The 15,902-nt window shown below is 40.8% G+C and overlaps 1 protein-coding gene across 1 annotated transcript in view; it reads right to left on the reverse strand.

The window, feature by feature from the left end:
• cep290 (centrosomal protein 290) overlaps positions 1 to 15,902 on the reverse strand; it is a 32,411-nt gene that overhangs the window by 4,839 nt on the left and 11,670 nt on the right. The window contains exons 22-45 of the mRNA XM_070907128.1: positions 14,897 to 15,046; positions 14,694 to 14,809; positions 14,506 to 14,608; positions 13,888 to 14,118; positions 13,221 to 13,394; positions 12,995 to 13,106; positions 12,592 to 12,797; positions 12,119 to 12,270; positions 11,657 to 11,768; positions 10,726 to 11,181; positions 10,460 to 10,624; positions 10,217 to 10,324; positions 9,927 to 10,061; positions 9,566 to 9,835; positions 9,168 to 9,275; positions 8,710 to 8,909; positions 6,615 to 6,828; positions 6,142 to 6,279; positions 5,108 to 5,329; positions 3,818 to 3,940; positions 3,557 to 3,699; positions 2,758 to 2,913; positions 1,153 to 1,279; positions 133 to 882 (exon numbers count right to left, since the gene is read on the reverse strand). Coding sequence (XP_070763229.1) covers positions 133 to 882; positions 1,153 to 1,279; positions 2,758 to 2,913; positions 3,557 to 3,699; positions 3,818 to 3,940; positions 5,108 to 5,329; positions 6,142 to 6,279; positions 6,615 to 6,828; positions 8,710 to 8,909; positions 9,168 to 9,275; positions 9,566 to 9,835; positions 9,927 to 10,061; positions 10,217 to 10,324; positions 10,460 to 10,624; positions 10,726 to 11,181; positions 11,657 to 11,768; positions 12,119 to 12,270; positions 12,592 to 12,797; positions 12,995 to 13,106; positions 13,221 to 13,394; positions 13,888 to 14,118; positions 14,506 to 14,608; positions 14,694 to 14,809; positions 14,897 to 15,046 — 4,671 coding nt within the window. The remainder of the gene's footprint in view (positions 1 to 132; positions 883 to 1,152; positions 1,280 to 2,757; positions 2,914 to 3,556; positions 3,700 to 3,817; positions 3,941 to 5,107; positions 5,330 to 6,141; positions 6,280 to 6,614; positions 6,829 to 8,709; positions 8,910 to 9,167; positions 9,276 to 9,565; positions 9,836 to 9,926; positions 10,062 to 10,216; positions 10,325 to 10,459; positions 10,625 to 10,725; positions 11,182 to 11,656; positions 11,769 to 12,118; positions 12,271 to 12,591; positions 12,798 to 12,994; positions 13,107 to 13,220; positions 13,395 to 13,887; positions 14,119 to 14,505; positions 14,609 to 14,693; positions 14,810 to 14,896; positions 15,047 to 15,902) is intronic.

The raw sequence follows: 15,902 nt of genomic DNA on the forward strand, positions 1-15,902 counted from the left end.
GAAAACACCAACACACTAACAAGCCACTCACTACTCTCTTTTAATGCCTTGAGTTCTGCTCTGCCACATCTACCACAAGGCTACCGCACGTCACTACCACTTCAACTGCGTGACTACAGAAGCCTAGAGTACCTTCAGATTTCTAAGAGATCTGCTTTCTCGTTTTCGCACACCATCACCCCTTTTTTTGCTGATAAACCTCTGTAGGGGTTTGCTCAGTATGGAGCTGGAGTCCACATCTGGTTCTGCTGAGCAGGGTTGCCCTGGATTATCTTCCTCTGTTGCCTCCTTTGTAGTCTCGACCACTTCATCTTTCACCTCAACCTGTTCTGGCTTTTCTTTCCTGATTCCCACATCATCATCATCATCATCTGTATCTCGATCATCTAGTTCACCAACATCCTCTTTATTCTGTGTTTTATAGCCAGTTAATGCCATTACTGATCCTGGTCTTTCTGGCGGATCACCAGGCTCCGGCTCACTTCCTCTGGTGGTCTGTGGCTCTTCGTTTTCTACAACCACATCAACTTCAGAACCACCTGGGATGTCTTGTGTACTTTGTAAAACATCGGTCTCTGTCTCATCTTCTTTAACATGATCTCTGCTTACATCTGTTTTGTCTGCTGCCACACCAGGATTCGATCGCTCTCGTTCAGTGCGAACATCCTCTGCTCCCGCAAAGCTGGTTTGAGTGTCTCTATGTATCTGGCTTCGCTTTGGCTCCCTCTGTTGGTCAGCGGGGTCTTCCACAGCTTCAGAGCTAACAGAGCGGCAGTAGGGTGCAGCGCGACGGAGTGCTGCATTCCCTTTGCATGACCCATCCGCAACATCAAAAGTGACAGAGCAAATCCCTCTCAAAGCACGGGGGGAGGAGCGCTTTCCCTTCACAGGCAGTGAATCAGATTAAATCCAGTGAAGAAGGAGAAACGTAAAGACAGAGAGTAAAGAATGAACACAGATAAAAGGACATGTCTTTGATAAGCTGAAACCAAAGAATGCTTGATGATCTTCATACACGATTAACCAGTTTATTGAAATAAACTTATCGTTCCAGCGTGTATTTATGTTACTATGTGAATTATCTGGATATTTCTGACAAAATCCCACACATTTATTACAATCATCATGCTCTGCATGTTGATGAGCACTTACAGAGGGTCTTGATGGAGGCTCTTTGGTGGATATCTGGCTCTCCAAGGAGTGGAGTCTCTCCTCCAGGTAACGATTCCTCAGGGTCAGATTCTCCACGGCGACATCTCGAGGTAAAGCCTGGTGCTGTCTGCGAGTTCAACAAGAAAATAACTTAACGTCATATTTCATTGATTTTTAGTTTTACATTTATAAAGAGACTCGGGTTGAGTACAAGAGATCAGAGAATGACATAGCAGGAGGTTGACACTATTGGCTAATGTTAGCTTATCACAAATACACTTGTGACCAGTACTGGCAGGTACCGTGGGGTGGACAAAACAAAACTTCAGTAAATTTGTTATTGATATGTGCATTTTCTATACTATATGTGACAGTTATTTTACATAATTCAAGTTGATATTATATGTTTATTGTATTATTATTAGATATTTAATGATATTATTATATAAAAGGAATATATTGACTTTTTTTTTTTTTACTTTCAAATACTGGTACCACCATTGGCCTAAAAACATCCAGTATCAGTTATTCTTTACGAGACACATGATGTAAACTTCCTGCCTAAATACTGTAATGTAACAATTTCTCAGTCCATAAAATCATCATGTGCATCCAATAATGTCATTAAGATTATGTAATATATTGCAAACAATTACATAGCAGAATTCCATGAAATTTGGACATAAGATGAAAATGTTTCGGTCATTATTATTGATGTTGTAGACCAGATTGGAGCGATATGCAGTTACTTGGATAATTCTGTAGGGCTTTCAGTTTGGCCTCAGGGTTGTAATCAGCCACACACAACAGTCACAAAGCCTTACTTTTGTTTTCTGAAAAGAGACGGACTGACAACCCTAACTTTAAAACTGTCACTCTCAATGGATCCTGAACGGAGCAGGTCTGTGAACACTGGGAGACTGGGAGTCTCGATTGATGACTCAGCTTTTACAAACTTAAGCTTCTTATGTATAAATACAAGAAGTTGAACGTATTGCATCTTTTTTTATGAAATGCTACATAAATCAAATTTGATTATTATCATTGTAAAAGGGGCCTCCTGTTCATCAATGTGTTTTTAAAGTGCAAATAAAGGTTATATACATTACAATGGAAAATATGTTCTAAGTACACAACTATATACAAGTATACTGAATCTTCGTTTTTAGTCTTGCTTTTCTTTTGATGTGAAAAAGAAACTTGCAGCTGCTATTTTTATGTCTGTAATTGACTATGGCAATTTTATATACATGCATGCATCTCAATGCCTTCATGCGTTCAGAAATTAAGATTAGTAATGAACCTCGATGCTCCATAGTAGACATTATCTAACGCATGAAGGCATTGAGAGGCCCTTAAGGCCATGTATGATTTGGCTCTTGAGGGGGGGGGGGGTTAATGTGCAGCTGCCTGTCATGGCAGCAGCTGCCAGTCATGGCCAAGACACTCTTGTAAAGGAGATTTTTAAAATTTTCCTGGTTAAATAAATGAAAAATATAAATTGTGCACTTGTAATATCTTTAAAATAAATCAAAACAAGGTATTTTGAACAAGAACAATATATTTTATCAGCAATATTTTTGATCTTTAAAGACTGCTAGTCACTTTATGGTGAGGATCTGTGTCTCCAGGTCTGAGTTCTTCTTCTTCAGATCCTCCATCTCCTTCTCCATTTCAGTGGATCGCACCCCCACCACCTGATCAGCGGTCACACCTCGAGCCTTCAGCTTCTTCTGCAGTGCACTCTTCTCTTGCTCCAGTCTGCATGCGCAATAAAACACAGAATGGAAATAGAAGCGCTGCCTTCTGTCACCACATGTATGATTTCAAGTGAGTGAGCTAGCGGGCGCGTTTTATTTTACAAAATAGTTGAAAATAACTGACTTTAATGAAGTTTGGGTGGGATACTTGGGAATTGACAGATAACATGTATATAGTTGTAAAAGCAAACCATCCACCTTCCCCCCTTGACAACTATATCCTCTTGTTATTATTAGAGTGGAATTGATTAGTAGATTAATCGATTAATTGCTTAGTCAACTGACAGAAAATGTATTTAATCTACACTATTTTGCTTTTTTTCAAGCAGAAATGCTAAAATATTTCAGCTTCTCAAGTATGAGATTTGCAACTTTTCTTTGTTTAATATAATAGTAAATTGAATATCTTTGGGTTTTCAACTGTGGGATAAAACAAAGAATCTAAAGACATAATAATATGTAGATTAATCAATAATTATTACTTGCAGCACTAATTATTATTATTGTTGACCTCAGTCCCTTGTGCTGTCATTCGGAGCCAAATGTTCCAAGTTGCTTAATGCAGCTTTAAAATGAAGTCATTCTGTCATGTTCACAAAAGGCAAGAATAAAGAATGCTGTATAAAAAGGATGTGTACACTGACCTGGCATAGAGGTCTTTAAGAGTGCTAAGCTGTTTCGACAGGGATTCATTCTCTCGTTCCTTCTCCTTCAGTGAATTCTTCACCTTTTCCATCTTCACCTGCCATTTCTTACCCTCCTCCCAACGCACTATTTCGTCTTTGGGCTGTCAGACAAACAAGTCGTACATCAAGTGAACGTGCAACTAATGCGAATAACAATAATAATACAGTAAAATTGCTGTAATATAAAATGTTTAACGTTGATTGACTTGATGTTCAAACCTTTCCATGATCATCCCTCACACTTTTCATTTCTGCTCTTTTCTCCAAGTCAGACTCCAGCCTCCTGATCTTCTTCTGCAGATTCTCGATGGCTGGCCCCTTCCCATCTGGTTCTGGTTGATTCTAATTGGCAAATGCAGAAAAAAAAGATTTTCATAGCACCTCACTTTTCTCAGACAGTGTACAGTGGAGACTGACAGGAGTTCAGGAGTTAATGAGAAAAGTAAGATGCAGCCAAAGTCGTGAGCAAATTTGAAGCTAGAGTTATCGCCCCCGGTTGTATGCCTCCACCAACCAGTCAAAGTTGCAGATTACATCACTGTCTGTCCAGACTTATATAATATATGTAGCGAATACTTGGAAGGACTTGAATAAAAAGGTATAAAGAAGGTGAAACTCACTCACAGGATCGTGATTGGCTAGGCGCACTCCAGTGCGTTGTTTGCAGTCACGTGATTCCAATGACGAAATTCAGAATGAGGCGGGAAGTGAAAGGCAGAATGGACGAGATGGAGGAAAGCCTGTGCTGTGCTAGTTATTGTTTATTATTGTGAAATCTGGAATCGCCCAATTCATTCTTAAATTATGGCTAAAAACCCATTTTGAGGTCACAATGACCTCCGAGTCCGAAGTGTCTGACCGACTGTAAGATATGGTCACAATCTCTCCTTCTGTTCCTGAGTTATGGGATTGAATAATGGCCAAGACATTATGATGTCACAGTGAAGTTGACCTTTGTCCTCACTTCATCGTCGTATCCCAACATCTGTGTGAAATGTTGTCATTTTGTCAATTACTGCATCCATTCTTGAGTTATGGCCAAAAACATGTTTGTCAACTTGGACAATCCGAAAACATAACGCCTCTGGCTGCCGTCGGCATGGAGGCATTAACTTACACGCTAGGTGGCACTGGTCCAACAGAATACCTGAATAATTAAATCATCTCTGATATCCACTGGAGGAGTTTATCTGAAATCTTAGAAGAATGTGAGATGCCATTTTTGATGCATTCCTCATTTTCTTTTAATTTGTTGCGCAAGAGCCTAGCAGGGTTTGCATGTCTTACATTTCAGTGTTTTATCATATTTCAGGGTCTGAATGTCTTGCCTGAGTCAGGGGATTCTGGTCATTTGCACACATGATGTTATGCTGATAGTGGTACTGTCATGTGGCTGTTGTTGAGCGTATCACTCCAAAGCTGATGTAATGGCAACAACAATCAAGCTGCTTGCTTCCTTACAAATCAGTAACTTGGTATGTTATTCCTCACTCCTTAAGAGATACTAACCTGAAGGACACTGCTGAGCCTCTTGATTTGCTGCTTGAGCTCCTGGATTTCATGCTCTCTCTCCTCCCTTTCAGCCTGCAGGCGTCTCTGAGTTTTTTGACTCCTCTGTAGGTCCTGGTTAAGACCGTCCACTTCCTCTTTCAGGGAGTTCTCCCGGCTTCTGGCTGCTTTGGCAGACTCCTTTGCAGCTTGAAGGTCTTCATTAAGTTCTTGCACCCGCGCCTTTGGAGAAGAGGGATTTTCCAAGTTAAAGGATAGGTCTGGTGATATTCTACAGTTTTCTTATTGACAAGGAATCCCCATGAAAAGTCCAAAACACAGTTACACTGACTGACATGTTCCTTCATACCACAAGCACGGCCAATGTAGTTTATTTTGAGTCACATCGTCCTGCTGCCATAAATATTCACTGGTGCCCCAGATGTGTATTAGTCTCCAGCTGAAAATAGTCCCCTGCAAATGCCCTACTTACTCCTGTTTCTGTAACTACAAACTTTGCTAAAAACTACAGTGCCCAGTTGTTTTAGGAAAACTTTAATTTTGTCATGACTAGTTGCTAATTATACTTAATTACACCCATGGAACATAATTAGCTGAAGGCATTCTGTAAATACCAGTATCTCCAGTCAGTATCATTTCACTTTATTTGCTGTAACCAGTGTACAGTGTATAAATAGCTGCCAAGTTATGCTACATAAATAAATCATCATAACCTTTTAAATCCACTGACTTTCCACCTGACTGAGCCTCTAATTAGCTGTAAATGGTGATTAATGAAAGGAATAAGGGCCAGTTGGAGTCAGATGTCAAACATGCTGTCTGTGCAAGGAGGCTGGCACATGTTCACCAACTTATGGTTAGCTTCTATTCAGAGACACTGGAGACAGATATTCATATTTTTATTTAAATATTTTTGTTTGTGTAATCTGAATTACTTTCTTTGTGTCAGTTAATCAACAGCTATCTATAAATGTCAGTAATGAAAAACAACATGCATGAAAAACAAGTGCGTTATGATGATAAAGGGGTCCCACCTTTAGGTCTTTGGTGTGTCTGTCAACCAACATCTGTACATTGAGACTCTCCTGTTTCTGTGCAGCGCTGGCTATGACTTGCTGCTCTGCAGCAGATGTCATCTCTGCCCGCAGCTCCAACAGAGCCTTACTGAGAGCCTGAGAAAACAGGGAGCAAAGAGATGCCAGCTATGATAAATATGATGAGTGCAGTGGTCAGGCCTCATTTTACAGTTAATACACCAACATTCTGCATGGACTACTTCCTCTCTCCCACACTCATTCTTTGTATAAACTTGATGAACTTGATTTTTTTTCTGTGTGGTGAAAAATTACAGAACTTGGCTGTAGTTTGGACAAATAAAAATGTTATCTTTACAAAAGACTTAATCCTGAAACAGATATCCAGATCAACTGGCAACAGGACTAACCAGTCTATGTTGCTCACCAACAACGAACAAAGTACAAGTTAACTTATGTGATAAAAGAACAACCTTGAGCTGTTTCTCCTTCTGGGTGAGCTGCGCTTTCAGTCGTTCCACCAGGTGTTTCATGGTGTTACTGGGGGAGCGGACGTTGGCCTCCTTCAGGGCTGCCAGCTCACTTTGGAGGTAGTTAATCTCCTTCTCCATCTGGGCCATCTGGCTCCTCTGATCCTCAGTCTCGCCAGTCAGAGCTTTCACCTGGGCAGCATGACACTCCTCCAGCCTGAAACAAATCTCCTGTTAGTTTGTTTTATAACATACAGATTTTCTTTGGATTTACTTTTTTGATTTCTATCTGACAGGGGCGTAGGAAAGTTGTTGTTTTTTTTAACTTGCTCTAGGCATCACATCACAAAAATCTGTATGCTTTATATCACTGATGAACATAGACACCAAGGTCAAGTTTACAACAAGAGATGAGCTAAACTGATATAAAGCTTTACCACTTGGAAATACATCCAGGGTTTCTGAAATGATTGACATTGTAAGTAGAGGTAGGGGGGCAGTTGTGACATGTGTAGCAGATCATCATCATACTCAAAGGTTAATCACTTTCTGACAGGGGAAATAATGTTCCTGCCTCATGTGAAACACTGCTACTTTCATGCACACATTCTGACATTTTGGTAAGTCACTCTTTACATTAACTTTCATTCACTGACAGATAGGGCAGTGTTGGTTCCAAACAGGCTGGGCAATTACCCCTGGTTGTCATTTTAACCACACGTAATACAACGTTTCTACCAAGCAGGGAGATATTTGACACACATAGTGAAAGTTGTGTCACACGGGGAAATTAAGCTTAGTTATCAGTTTGTTTTAACATTTATGTACTTCTATTTCAGTAAGCACTTCAACCAGGTTGGCTACAAAACACCAATGACTAATTCTACTGCTTCTTTCTTGCATAAATCAATTATGGCCACCGGATTTCTGAGCACTGAGTTGCCAGTTTAATAGGCACACCTTCCTACCAAGTCAAACCTAATGTAAGAGGCTTGAGAGATGTTAAACCAACTTATCCTTTGAGAGGCTGTCGTTTGTAATGGTGTTAAATAAGTATTCATAATACTTTGCCTACCCTCAGTCATGTCAATGGGTTCTCGTGTGGCTGAAATGCCTATGTCCCCATGAACTACTGAACTCTTGAGAGCCTTCTTTAATCTGCTTTACTGTAGCTGCTTTTTATTCAACGTTTAACCCCTTAACATCCAGTACCTTGAATTTCCCCTTAAGTGGCTTTAAGGTGTTAAAAATCTTATTCCACGTATTCCGACAGTATCAGCTTGTTCTATCTCTTTGTTGGTGTTTACACTGAGTGAAATAATCAATCCCAATACTCCATAATCCACAACAAAAAGCAGAGAATGTGGAACCTATTATGAAACCTGTTCTATAGTATGTGCATTTCAGGTGCAGTTCATTTAGAAAACCCTTGAATGATGCTTTTTGAGATATTTTAAATCATTAAAGGCCTTCAATTTAGAACATTTATTTAGGGACTTTTTCAGGGTACCTACGCTGAGCTGTGCCCTGGCCCAGACGTTGACCTGTTGTTCTTGTACTTCATGTCCTCTACATTACTATAAAGCTTTTCACACATAATCCTGGCTGAGATCCCAATTAGCAAAGTGCCTAAAGTTGCGTTACTGCTAGTGCATTTCACACTTACAGCTTGAATATGCGATTATTCCTCTGGGGTTCACTAAATTTACCAAAATACCACAAAGATCATCAGTGTGAATCGAGGTTAGAAAGAAAGCAATGCAATCATATTAGTCTAATCAATTCTCAACATGTTTCATGCTGTCAGTGTTCCAAGGAAGTTAACGGTGGACTTAATGTGAGCCCCAAGTTATAAAGATACTTTGGAAAATTTGTAAAAACAAGGTTTAGATTTAGGTCCAAAAAAAAATATTAAAATTATATTCATTGCTGATAATATTTGCATCAATGCTACGTTAATATACTCACTTAAACAACTACGCTAGAGATAAAGGAAACATAAAGGTTTCTGATTCTGCTTTAATATAATCTTCACAGATGACCACAGGGTCAAATTCAGAAAAAATGTCAGGGAATCTGGTTTAATAGGTATAATCACTTTGACATCTTGTCAGCATGTTTCTTAGCCTGTGTTTCCATGGCGGCCCTCTGTCGCTCCAGCTCAGCGGTGGTCAGATTCAGCTTCTCTGTGACGGAGGAGAGCGAGATGTCCTGTTCAGCCACTGTCTGCTCCAACTCAGCCAGACGCTCCAGATGCTTGGTGGTCGGCACCCTGATAGTGGGCTTCTTCATCAGTTCCTGGACAAAAAAACAGGAAGGAGCATTAAACAAAACAAACAAATAGCGCTCAAAGAGGAACATCTTCTATGGGATGTTTTCCCATGAAACATTGGATGATTATGGGTGAAATGTTAGGTAACGTACAGCATGCTTAGAAATACAACATGGGACTTGTGTATTCAAAGGAGAAATGGATATTAATGTGAATCTGATGTCATGAACTAGACTTGAAACCAATGTTGTTGTGAGTCATGAGAGACATGGATACATGCGTACCATCGCTGTCTGTTTGAAGCGGTCCAGGGAGGTGTCCGAGTGCAAGTCCAACTTCTCATGCAGCATCCTCAGCTCCTCCTGGTGTCTCTTTATCATCTCCTCTTGATCCTGGGATCAACAAGGTGTAGTTCAATGAAACAAAGAAACACTGTATATAAAGTGTACGTTCTAAAAACGTAATTGCTTTCACTCTATCGGTCAAGCCAAGTTTCTAAATGGAAGAGGAACACTTTTACTCCTTAGTAGTACATAATGGCCTGAATAGTTCTGCGGAGATTGCTAATGAATATCTAATCTAAGTCAACCCATTGGAGATAACCCTAACCCTAACCCTAACTCCAACAGACATAATATAAGAGATATAATAAGCTACAGTATTTTCCCTTGTATCACTGTACCTGTCTGGCTTGAGCCAACTGGTTCTGGTATTTCTTTAGCGCGTCCTCTTTTTTGTCAAGTCGACCCTGCAGGTCTTTGATGGTCTGTTGAGCCAGCTTGAGGGCAGGCTGATTGTCTGACTGGCCCTCTTCATGCTTGGCAAGGTCAGCTAGCAGGCGTTCTCTGTTGGCAGAAGCTGGGAGCCGAAGACGCAGCTCATTGATCACTTTATCCCTGGACACGATGTTCTGTTCTGCCTTCCACAGAGCTGCTTCTTTCTCTTTCAACTTCTGCATATGAATGAATTAGAAGTCAAACAATACGCTATGCATTTTATTTATGAGGAATACTCAATGTACGAACAGGGCCTGAATACTATACCTCATCCAAACTTTTGCAGGTGGCCTGTGTGTCCAAGATGCTGCGGACATGCTCTCTGATTTTACCCAAAGCAAACTCTAACTGATGAGCAAGCGGTAGACTCGGGTCTGGTAGGGATCCTGTACCATCCTCATACTGAAAACAACCAAAAATATAGTAATACTAAGCTCAGTTCTATACTTGATGAATTTAAAAGAGAGCTAGAAAACCAGCCTGTTTCTGAATAATCATGTTTCACTTGCTGTTAATTTGAGCTATTTCATCATCAGCAGCTGTAAGCAATAGTTCACCTTCTCCGCACTGCTTAGAATTTCATTCTGGTGCTTCTCGTACTGGTCCAGTTGGCGCTCCAGCTCCACCTCTCTCTGATCCCAAGCAAGCTGCCGTTCTTCTTGAAGCTTTCCATTTGTAAAGAGAGAAGTTTTCTGCATTACCATGATATTTACCTTTTGAACACAGTGGCGCACAAATTTGTCTGCATTCAGCAATTCTTTGAGCATTTGTATAGATGGTCCCAAGAGTTTGTCTCTCACCATGTTTTGCTGCACAATATCCTCTTCAAGCAAGCGGACGGTTCGCTCCTGCTCTTCCACCAGGTTCCTCAGGTACCTGATCTCCTCCTTCTGGACCACCAGCTCCCTGCCTTTCCTCATTTCCTGCAGACGAGCTTCTTCCATCTTCTTGTGCCACTCAGTCACCTGTTTGAAGTTTTACAGTGGAGTGGTTTTGAGTTGTGAGTTGTTATCCTACTATTTTTAAACAGTTGTGGTAACAAATTGTATCAAACAACCAGAATGACCTTTTGGGCCCCTTTCACATCCTTCAGTGTTGCGATGAGCTCCTCCAGGCTTCGAAGTCTCAGTTCCAGTTCTTCCGCCCTGCCCTCTGCTCTCCTCCTCTCCTCCTCGGCCTTCCTCTTCTCCTCCTGGGCTTTTGCTCTGTCCTCCTGCAGGCTCACCATGGTCACGGAGAACTTTTCCTGCTGGGAAAGAGGCAGCGCTCCGGCAAACTGCCGACGTAGTGACTGGATGGTCTGCCGTAGGTGCTTGGAGCGGTTTCTGCTCTCCTGGCGAGCGAGGAACAGAGTGCACTCACTGGCATCCAGCCGCTGTTCAGCACGCAGCTTGTAGGCCTCCAGCTGTTGGATGTGAGAGGTGGCGGCCTCCAGCTTGGCCAAAGCAGATGACTCACTGAGCTGCAGAGCCACAATGTGCTGGTGGAGCTTTGCAATGAGGGCCTTCTCATCTGACTGTGACTGAGGGAAAGAGATGACATTGTGAAGACACACAGCTAAAATCAAAATCAACTCACTAATGTACGCAACAGACTGCTACACAACCAGGGTTGTTTGTGTTTTGATTCATACATTTCAATATACTTTCTACTGCTCCAATATTGAGAGGCAGAGCTATTATACAAATGTTCAACTTCAGTTTGTCTGCAGCATATCACATCTCCACCATATTTTTATTTGAAAGCCTGAAAACGTTCATGAATCAGTGCAAAATACTACAAACAATGACAAATATCAAGTCGCCTGTGAATAGATAAGTGTATCTGATTTGGTGAAGTATCTAAGATGCTCAAGTTGTGAATCAGAGATTTACTGTTTATCAAGCAGTCAGCCAGTATAATATTTTATATTTTAATGTAACAGGAAAAGTTCATGATTAACCCATCCTATGTTCAATAAAGTTTAAGAAAATAAAATACACTTAACACCAAATTACCTGGTAGTCCAGTATTTGTCTCCTCAAAGCTTCTACTTCTTTCTCTTTGGACTGTTTTCTGGCCTGTAGAGCAGACACCTGCATCATGGCCACATCAGACACCTCTTGAAGCCTGTACAAAAGAACAAACAAAAAAACCCCAACAACTTAGATTTAATTCTTTACCTTGACATTTAGATAGTAGAATGATCCTAAATTCCTTTATTACAAGCATTATAAACAACAGTGCAAGGGTGAGTGTCAGCTCATGCATGACAGAAGTATTTTTAAGGAATGTTAAATGTTTCCAGGAGGTTTATCTTTCACAACCATTTGACAGTTTTCTTTCCATTACACTGCTATGACCTAAAAACCATTTATTTCCAAAGTCATTTGAGGACTGCAAATGTAATCTTTAACAAAATCTCATGATGAGAGCATATATGATCAATCTCAGGCCTGTACATTCAAAGTCAAACATACTTAGAAACCTCGACGCGAAGCTCAGCCTCAGCCTTCTCCAACTCTGCAATCCTGGCTCTGTCAGCATCGCTAACAGCTTTGCTGATGCTGTCTGCCAGCTCATCTCTCAGCTCCCGCTCCACCCTCTGGGCCTCTACATTCATCTTGGTCAACTGAGGAAAAACCGAGGCAACGCTACTTCATAAGATTCTTTAAATAAAAATTGCCTAAATGGGTGAGAGTCTGGCACGGACAGACAAGCGATAAAAGAGTCACGTAGCTGAGTTGTATTGCTGTTTCTAGGGGTCACGAACCATAATGTTGAGATAGAGAAATTAAAAAAGCATTTACTCCTTTACTGTAAGACTGCATGTCTGCCAGGTGAACCAAATGGCCTTTTACACATAGCACAATTTATTACAAATCAGTCACCAAGACGCCCTGAGCAACAGCAAGTCTCAAGTGCGTGAAAAAACTTTTCCTTGGCCTCTTACCTCTGCAAACTTGGACTCAAGTTCTAAGTTACGTTCTTCCACCTGCCTAAGGGAGTTTCTCAGTTGTTCATACATTTTGTGGGCATGCTCAGCTCTCTGCCTCTCGTTCAGCTCCTTCATCTCGAGAGTGGTGATCCGCCTGGCGGCAGATACCATCTCATTGTTGGCCAACGCCTTGTCCGCCTTGTCCATGCTATTTTCACCTCCTGATATTAAGGAAAAAACACAATTTGGGATGAGAATTTGGTATTAACTCTTGAGTTAAATGGTTTATTGTGTTGAATCAAAGCTATAAAATTGTGTTGAAACTCATATAGTCTCATACTAATTTACTAATTAATTTTGTATAATACAGAATTAACTGTTTAAGCATGTAGCAGTGATTGTTCCCATCAAAATTTACCAACTGAACTGATGTTGTCCCATGCTTGCTCTAAAGTATTCAGTTTCTCCTTTGTGATCTCCAATTCTTTATTCAAGGCAGAGATTTGCTCCCGAAGAGACTCATTCTCACTCTGACAGATGGAAAAAAACAAAGATAAAAATATGGTATGGTCAGGCAAACAGTGAACAGCCAAAAATAATAAAGGTGTGAGTATTGCAGGTGTAATGAAAATGTGTTTTAATACCTCCAAATGTTCAAGGTTGGTGGTTCTCTGTATCAGGCGGCTGTCCCTCTGTAGCATGTCTCTGTATTTGACTGTTAGCTCTGTGTACTGTTTGTTAGCCCTCTCCAGGTCTGATGAGGGCACACTATCATCCAAGGCCTTCTGCAGTGCTGCTATCTTATATGCAGCCATTTCCTACAGACAAAACAAATGACAGAGCCGTAAGAGGCCATTGTATGGTGGTAATAATGGCTGAATCCAAATGCAGCTTTTCCTTTTTTTTCCTTTTATAAAAGGAAATTACTTGGTATTTGGCAATCTGGGTGTTACTCTCACATTTTGGTTGATGTTTACTACAATAGCTAAAGGGATTTTCATGTGTTCACTTTTGGTTGTCAAAGACGAGTCAAGAAAATAATTTCTGAGTGCGCATTTCCCAAGTCTCTACAACCAAGGTGGTGACTAAAATGTTATCGTGCCCAATAGTTACAGTTGGTAAATCTTCTCTACCTCTGAAAGAATATGCCAGCTTCTGCCACTATTTATCCAGATAAGTGTAAAGTAGTATACCCTCAGCTGATAGTGAGGTATCTGGTGTTTTCCCATTCAAATGATTTAAGAAAAGCAGCACCAGTTTTACAGTTTTATGCATTTTATCTTAACTTTTGGAGGAAATTTGTTTCTCTACCTTGTATCTCTGCAGGTAGCCCATCCTCTGGGTGACAGAGGCCTGCATGTGGCTGCTCTCATCCCTCAGCTTGCTGTTCTCCTTGCGGAGGTGCTGTTCCTGCTCCAGCAGGGTGACGTAGCGTCGCGTCAGTTTCTTCTCATTAACCTTCAGCACAGTCAACGTGCGCAAGGCTTCGCTCAACTGTCTCCTGATTTCCTCTGGGTCATTCTGAAGGGTGTCAAGCAGCTCCTTATGGGTGAAATGGATAAGGGCTCAAATAAAACTGATCGTTCATGAAGGTTTTGGGGAAAAACAATCTAGAAGGTTGGATAAGTACAGTGAAGCAAAGAGGGATATCCGTAACAATTCTACAAAATGTATCTCATATTCGTTGACTCATCCATGTTCATTTAATGTATTCATTTATGTATTTCAACATATACATATGTGTGTGTGTGTGGGGGGGGGGGCTTTCTTGCTGTGAGTCAATCTGGGCCCTCCTAGACTCTCAAGGGGGGGGGGTTAACAAGAGGCACATTTGTAAAGTGCTTCTGGTAAAAGTGCTACATAAATGAAGGTCCATTTTGCAGTATTTAAGTACCATAAACCTCTCAAAAATTTATATGTCTGACTTACGTTGAACTCTTGGATTTTAACAGCGTCCACCTGCTTTTGCTCCTCCAGCTTGTTCTTCATCTCCGTAAATGTCTCTTTCTTCTTTTCCCACTCCGCTTTATCACTGAGCAAAAGCACAATAAAAGCAGTTTTACTGAATTTTGCAATTGAGGTTAGAAAACCAGCAAGAAACATTCTTGTTGACCAACCTTAGGTATTCTTTATAGAGCAGTCCCTGTTGGTGGGTAATAACAGAAAACTTCTCTTTGTATTCCTCCAGTGTTCCTACGAGTTTCTTGCTTTTTTCCTCCTGGTTTTTGAGCTCCTAATTAACATAAGTATTATAAATGTTGAGACATATTGTTCATTTACAGCTTTTCCATTCAGGTCTTAGGAACACAGTGACACTGACCTGAAGAAGTCGAACAGCATACTCATTCAAAGAACTGATGACCTCAGTGCTGCTGGGCCCCAGGCCCTCTGGGAGGGTCAGAGGTCGCAGGACGATTCCACTGCTGCCTGACTTCCTTATCAGCTCCACTTCACCTTCCAGTTGGCTCACCTGACAAGCACAGATAAATAAAATATAAAGCAGTGTCTGGCAGTCGAACCTTTGTTTTGATGATAACAACTTCAGTATCACTAAAAATGTCAATGAGTCTGTCCTTCACGCAAGGACAAAAGCCATTGTAGGGAGATTATGATCAGGTGATTCACTTCAATACCAGTGTCATTCAAATAAAGATAATGTGAAACATAGTCCACCAAAGACAGACAAACTAATAAGGGAATAAAAAAGAGAGAGATGAGTTAAGACAGCCGCTTTTAGGAAAGGCTTTGATATAAAACAAGCCAACAGGGATCCAACAAACAGTTTGCTGGGTGTGCTCTGGGAAACGGTTTCTATTCAAAATAATTTGTTAGAGATGTTGCATTGGTTTAAATATTGACAGTGAATGTAAGCTGAAACGTTGAGACACAAGTTTGTTTACCTCCTTTCTCCGGTTATATGAAACAAGCAACACATGTTGAAAACAGAGGACACCCATTGTTCAAAGAAATGTTCCACTCTAATTACTCTCAGAGACAAAGAGCATGTCAGGCATTGCCACTCTCTCTATAAATCTTCCAAAAGTTTGCCTGGTTACCTACTTTCATGTAAGATATTTATTGTGTTGATTTGGAAAAAGGTGTTGCGACACACAGCTGTAAGCATTTGGAGTTGGCCTTGAATAACCTGAGTTTAATAACTGCTCAAATTTGGACAACTTGACAAATCACATTTAAATGTGTAGCCAAAAAAAACTGACAAGGTGAACAGCACTGCTTTGTTTTCTTGCCAAAGGACGGGATATAGCCAAGAAAGGACTCGATAGAAAAATTTATATCGTGATTTGAAAAAACAACGCGTTGTCTGT

This window comes from Enoplosus armatus, chromosome 6 (assembly GCF_043641665.1).
Source record: "Enoplosus armatus isolate fEnoArm2 chromosome 6, fEnoArm2.hap1, whole genome shotgun sequence".
Lineage (NCBI taxonomy): Eukaryota > Metazoa > Chordata > Actinopteri > Centrarchiformes > Enoplosidae > Enoplosus > Enoplosus armatus.